This window comes from Poeciliopsis prolifica, unplaced genomic scaffold (genome assembly GCF_027474105.1).
Source record: "Poeciliopsis prolifica strain line A6 unplaced genomic scaffold, Auburn_PproV2 SCAFFOLD111, whole genome shotgun sequence".
Lineage (NCBI taxonomy): Eukaryota > Metazoa > Chordata > Actinopteri > Cyprinodontiformes > Poeciliidae > Poeciliopsis > Poeciliopsis prolifica.
The window spans coordinates 697,501-704,542 of record NW_026562486.1 but is presented as its reverse complement, the minus strand read 5'-3'; the positions used below and the strand labels follow the sequence as shown (position 1 = coordinate 704,542).

The window sequence follows — 7,042 nt, the reverse complement described above, 5'->3', positions numbered from 1 at the left end:
AAGTTCAGAAATGGCAACAAATCTGAAAGTCCTACATGCATTTCTCAGTCATAAATCAGAATCATAAGCCTGCTGCCTTCTCTTTAGGTAAGCCTGTGGCAGTCAGAGGGATGTGCGATCTATTCATCCTCCGATAATATGCAGAGAAACTCAGAAGCTCAAACAGCAAATCAATAAGCTGTCAAGCCACTAAGAACCAAAACGTAAAATCCAGCTGCATTGACTTTTCAGCCCCGACTGGTTTGATTTGAGATGCTTTGACTTTTACTACCTGAACTGCTGGTAAAAATCAGAGTTAAAATAATATTTTTCTGCTTTTGATCAGAACAAAGTGTTTGGGCTTTTGGGCTAATTTTTGTTCTTTCAGCTCCACCAGCATTACTGGAAGTAACAACCAGCACTCACACAGACTGAACCTTTATTCAACGATTTCCATCAAGCAGAGACCAAACGGTTCCTGCACAGAAACATTTATTACAGAGCAAAGCAGAAAAACAAGAAGCATGCCAAATACATAAAACAAAAACACATCAAGCATTTGAAAGAAGGAAAAATATCAGAACACGGCTTAAAGAAGAGCAAATTGTGGAGATTTTTCTCAAAATAAAGCACAGATCATCACCTCTGAGTTGAGGCTGAAGCACCAACACAAAGCGATGATGATGATGATGATCACTGGGCTGTTAGTCCATGCAATCAGCAGGAATCTCTCCATAAGGCATCACTTTCCTCTCTGTGTGTCTGCGTCTCTAAAGCCCCACAGGAAGCAGGGCATGCTGGGACAGGAACCACACAACCCACAGCAGCCAGATGGAAATACATATTAGCAGCAGGATTAGCTGAAAACTCAAACTTGACTCCTGGAAGTAAATCAATCCATTTAATTAAACGCAGTTTGACTGATTCCTGAAACCGTTTACTTCACAGCTCTTTAATAAAAATTCATTCCCGTAATGCAATTAGACACTAATTACAGGCAGCAGAGGGAAAACGGGGATTGTGTTGAGCTCACTTTCGGTTAATTAATTCCAAATCATCTCTTCCTGAACCTTCAGAGGCTTTTCTACCAACGGATCAACAGTCACTAACGATGTTTGCTGGTTTTATGGAAACTAATGTGTTCTTATCAAACCCACATATTGATCATTTTGATCTCAAAATCATTCAGTCATTTAAACCTCCACCTCAAACATCATCAATATGTTCTGATAATTGTGGCATCATGAAGATTTTTTTTCTCAATAATTGAATGTTGACCATCTGTTAGTAACTATGAATATAAACCATTAAAATATATTTTTTTCTCAAAATTCTGCTTGTAATTGTGGAAACAAGAAGAAATAACTTTTAAACAGAATCATCAATTATTGTTGTTAACAGTTTGCACCTCTCCTTTTTGCCACTGGAGTAAATCATTTCACCTTAGTGTTGATGTCCTGGCGTCCCACAGCATTACGGGTCCTCTACCTTACTCAGGAGACATGAAGTAATTCATCCTTTACCAAAAACTCTTAGTCTGACGCCAGAAAAGCAACATTTGCAGTTAAGGTCCCAGTGGAATAACAGTGTGCCATCACAATGAGTACGTTTGTGATGGTAGGATGAAATAAGCTTTTTTTGTTTCTTTTTGGCATCTGATGGCTGCTAGGGAGACACTGTGACTCCAGCATTTCTACCTGCTGTACCTCCATCCTCCTTCTGCATGGTGACGAGATGCCACACAAAGCTTTTAATTGAATGGCATGTTTATGAAGCCTTTTCCGTTTTGCTTGATGGGGATTTGGGTTTCTCTGTCGCCTCATGTTTGTACCTCAAAGAAACAGAAATTTGTAGATTTGTAACTAGAAGCTCTGAGACACTTGATCAACTTTAAGCAGCTGTGGATAAAAATGTTTCACTCATTTAATTTTATTGGAGGAGTTTGTGGTGACAGCCAGTGATGCAAACGTGATTTTGTTAAAACAGTATGTTGTTAATTTGAGATGTTTTCCAATCTCTAATTGTAAGTCTGGTTTTCCCTGTGAGGGACGTTCAGTAAAAGATCAATTTATCTTCACTGTTTTACAATATTTCACCTGAAATGTGAGTAATTTCTGGACATTAAAGGAAGGGAAAGGCCTGTTAGTATACATGACTAAACTCTCATGGTACTGACTTCATTCCCAGAGCATCACCTGTTATTTCTACCTGTAGAACAGTGACTGTTCATGGCAGAGCCACCTGCAGTTTCATTTTTCAGTTTTACATTGTAAAGCTTCCCGTTGAGCTTCATATCTCCAAAGATGACAGGAGTTTGCAGATATTTCCAGGTTCATCTGCTCGACCCAAAGCCTTTGGATGTCTTTGAACCACTGCATTCACAGACATGCAGTGGTCGCATGCACTTTTTGCCAGACAAAAGTTCAGACAAACCGTCTTCAAAGCTTGACTGGATGTGTTGATGCCTGTTTCTACAGCCTCAGTTGGTCGCTGCTGTTCTGTGGAGAGCTGTAGCACATTCTCAAGGTATTTCTGCTCTTTTTTGTTTCAAAGAGGCACTTCTTGTTTTGGTTGTTTTTGATGGTCATGATTTATCCTGATGCTGTGAATCATCCAATTGGTGGACCATGTCAGCAGTTTTTTTCTGGGTTTCTTCCCCAGACTCTCTCTCACACAGGATTATCGTCTCTGCAGAGGATCCTGGAAACTTCACAGAGCCACTTCCTGAGTGCAGGAGTTCCCGTTTGCTGCCGGAGCCACAATGACGGCGGTGGGCGTGGTCTTCTTGATGGAGGTGAGGTGGATGTGAGAGGTGCTGTGCATGTAGCTGGGCTGGCGTTCGGGACGGGGTCCTCGACCACAACGCAGCTGACTGCAAGAGGAGGAAGAACAACAGCCGGTAAACCAGGCGTCCAGACACAGTTTCACCTCTGACGTTTTAGAGTGAATTAAAAAATGTTTTAAATTCCTACTTGTTGATTTTGCATGAATGCTTTTAGACATATTGGAAGAACACAGCTTTGAGTTTGGGGTGAATTTTTACATTCCATTTTTTCTCCAGAGGATGAAGGATATTTATTAATGCAAACAAATATTTAAAAGACTTGAATGATACATAAATTCTCAGGTATAGAGTCTGATCTTTGTTCTGCTTGTGTTTAAGGTTCATCTTAATTTTCTGTGATGTTCTGTATCTAAAACATAACGCCTGTCCTCAGGTCCTGGTGCTTTCAGCAACAGTTTCACGGCAGGAATGGAATAATAACTGTCAGGATGTCTGGTGTTAGCGGGAACACTAAAGGAAGCTTTAGAAAAAGACTGGGCCATGATTACTTCATTTCCCATGAGAGGGAGTCGATTCACTAAGAAAAATGAGGCACCGGCCTTCTGGTCCTCGCCTGCATCTGCACCTGAAAGCTCCCAATTTCACAAATATTCAGCCTTCCGAAAACTTTTGATTAGTCTGAAAATTACGATTTAACTTGGATGGAGAGCATTCAGGACAGCAGCTGAGGCTGTTTTCACCTGCTGCTGCCAACATGTTGGACAGATTTACAATATGAAGGTAGAAAACCACACTGAGCTAATGCAACATGCTTTCAGCAGCGTTGCTCTGGATGGCGACCGACGAAACATAACTTCCCTTCTAAATCAAACGCTTGAATCAATCTGAATGCATGTGGAGCAGAACTTTGATTAGAGACTTCAAATATTGATCCTGAGGAAAAAAAGGGTCTGAAATACAATCATCAGGCGCTTTCCCATCCAATCACAGATTTAGGTCTTCGAATGGTGAAGAAGCTGCTGAAATTCAAATTAGGCATTAAAACGTGGAAGAAAGGGTGTTTAAGTTTAACGGATTTCAGAAGCTGAAGATCTACTGACATTTATGAACAACCTGAAATGTGTCAGAGAACGGGCAGGTGGTGATGTAATGGTGTCGGGTTTGTTGGCACACTTTGCATCCCATAGTGCAAAGTGATGTCCAATTAAACCTAATAACCTTCCTAAGTTTCCTTTTTTTAAATTTAGATAAATGTCTGGGTTTTGCACCAGATCTCAAAACTCAAGTCGTCTCACTCTGGGTAATTGGACATGACAAGGTACCCAGGTCTGAGTCCAACTCAGCAGCTTTGAGGATGCGACAGAACAGGAAATGTTCAGCCATGTCTTGAACACGGTAGGATCGATCTATTAGTTCTATGAAACATGATCATTGCATTTTTTTAAAATCATTCTTGGATCGGAAGTTTTCTGTTTGTTCAGTTCTGCGTCTTGTGAACTTCGTTCAGAATGAACTGTTTTAGGGCGTCTGTCACTTTAAATCCAATTAAGCTCCTGCTGACCACGCCCCCAACTCGGTGTTTACAACCTTTGAAAAGCAGAAGTGTAGCCTCCTGCACAACCAACAAGAACAGAGCAGCTGGCTTCTCGATGGCAAATCAACAACAAAACACTCGTCTTCTCCAGCAGCCATTGTACAAATGATGCTAGGTAACAGGTCCCGTCTGAAGCTGCTGTGGGATGCCGCCATGCCTCTGACCTGTTGAAGTGCCGCCGGAAGCTCTCACTGAGCAGGTAGAGGGCGAACGGGTTGACGCAGGAGGAGGAGAAGCTGAGGACTCTGGCCACCAACGTGATGACGAGGTGGGCCAGCGACAGGTCCATCTGGTGGTAGTGGAAGGAGCGGTACATGTAGAGCACGTGGTTGGGGAACCAGCACAAGGCGAACAGGCCCACGAAGACCAACACGATCTTCGCCAGGCGCTTCCTCGTCTCCATCTGAAAGGGCAGACACACTTCTGCTCAGATGTTTGATCAATTATTTTTATCTTTCACAACCAAGAAACCACAAAGTCTGTGAAACTAAGAACATGATACAGTAGAGGTATCATGTTCTGTTGCTACCATTGGTATACAAAATGGATGAACTACAGATATTTAAGCACATATGAATATGTTTCATCCTGCAAATTTGTACAGCTGACTGTTTTATTCCGATTGAAGCTTTGAAAAGCTGAGAACAAAAAATGTAGAGCGTTCAGGAAGGCAGAAAAAAAGAAAGGCTGGAACAGAGGAACTTAAAAAGAAATCACTTTTCTGTTGAAAGAATATAAACAACTCCCTTCCAGGAGTCCCTGCAGGACCGGTGAGCAGAACGTCGGCTCTGAACGTCCGATGATGAAACTAATAAACACAAACGGACAGCTTCAGATTCACAGGAGTCAGGCTGACATTGCTGCCCTTTGAGAGGACTCGGCATGAACGACGCCGCCTTCAGTCATCCAGCAGACTTCACACCAGTCAGACGTCTGTGCATGTGGACATGCAAAACATGTCAGCTGTGTTTTCTCACGGCGCTTCGCTGAGAACTTCAGGAGAAACATGAGAACCCAGAGGATCAGCTTCCTTCTGCTGACAGTGGATTCTGGATGCAAACATCCTTTGAAGGGATGAATTCTTATTGAAAATCCGACGCTGTGTGAGCAGAACCGCGACAGGACCTGGTCGGGTCATTGTGCTTTGGTTTAGTGTCAGACGTTCAGACGTTCACTCATTGATTTTCTTTCATTTCCTTTTGCTTTGACTTCCTCCAATCATGTGACCCAATCAGCTCTTTGTTCCCAATAAGCTGTTGTCTCTCATCCCAGTAAAGACTGGAGAGGCACAACTTTACTGCTGCAGGTTGAGAGTAAAGTTTCCAGTTTCCAGCCACTGAAGTTTCATGGTCCCATTTAATCTGTTTTAAAATACTGTTAGATTATAAATCAACCATAAATACGTTCTGCTGACGCTAAAATTCGGCAGAATATTGCCTTCAATAGCGTTCAATCTATTATTGCACGTCTACTTATAAAGTTTACCAGTTTGTTTCTGGAACAGACCTTTGTTATAGTTGGAATATTAATAATAAGAAATGTTAGTAAGCTGGTGTTTGGGAACGTTGGATGTGTCGGTAAAACATTTTAAGAGGCTTTTAGAAACAAAACTGAATATTTTATCATTATTTTGATGCACTGAACATTTTAGTGCATCCTCTGTCTTTATGGCTGCTTTTTGTAAAATCTCCAACTGAACCAAAACAATGTGATGTAAGCAAATCCACAGCCAATCAGAGCTGAGTGTGCAGACGTTGAGTCTTTCAGGTTCTCACCTGTTTGTTGTGGCTCACCTGATCCAACATGATCACAAAGTCATTTACACGCTGTAAGAGGATTACTGAGCAGGGATTAGGTTTAGCTGAAGTGGATTTTTCTCAGTAAATATGCTGTAATTAAATGCATTCAGCTGCAGTCGTTCTGTCACCTCATCTGCTTTTCCCCCGAAAGTAAATAAATCATAACTTATGTAAAAAAAAAAAAAAGTGTTGAGTTGAAGCAAAACTCTGCTGATCCTCTCAGAGCTTCCAGACACTTTCTGCTGCTTTCCTTCCTGCCGTTTCTCAGAAACCTGCGAGCTGGGAGTCGGGATTGGAAGAAACTTTGTATTTTTACATCTGCATTTGTATATTGCCTTTTATCACTGAATAAAAATGTAACTTCAAAGAGAAACGTTGATCATTCCAGCTTTAACTTTCACTTCTCTTGTAAGATGAAAATGTGTTATTCTATCTACACTAGGATATAATTAAATGATTTGGTTTTGAAATGATTTAAATCTGAACTGAAGTGTAGAAAACACTCAACAGATAAATCAGAATCTTATTCAGATTTATTTGCTAATAAATAAATCAGAATAAATAAATAAAATGATTTATTTATTTGCTAATAAATCAGAATAAGATTGGTCAGCATCTGTTTGGTTTAATCACCCAGATATTCTTTCAAAATTACAGAAGAGCACGGAAATTCAAAGCCCCAGGTCTCCACTATATTAAGATTTATGTGAATTAGCTACACAAAGTTGCACAAAAAATAAAACTCCAACAGGAGTGGCCTGCATTTCTATTCAGACCCCCTTTACCTTTTCACCCTTAAATAAAATCCAGTGCAACCAACTGACTTCTGAAGGTCAATTACTGAGTCAATAGAGATTCCTGCATAATCCAACCTCAAAATGCAAA

At 40.9% G+C, this 7,042-nt stretch overlaps 1 protein-coding gene across 2 annotated transcripts in view; it reads right to left on the bottom strand.

The window, feature by feature from the left end:
• Nucleotides 1-401: 401 nt before the first annotated feature.
• nmbr (neuromedin B receptor) overlaps nt 402-7,042 on the bottom strand; it is a 41,256-nt gene continuing 34,615 nt past the window's right edge. For both annotated transcript variants that reach the window (XM_055024013.1, XM_055024012.1), the window contains 2 exons: nt 4,523-4,761; nt 402-2,851 (listed from right to left, as the gene is read on the bottom strand). In XM_055024013.1, coding sequence (XP_054879988.1) covers nt 2,689-2,851; nt 4,523-4,761 — 402 coding nt within the window. In that variant the 3' untranslated portion in view covers nt 402-2,688. The remainder of the gene's footprint in view (nt 2,852-4,522; nt 4,762-7,042) is intronic.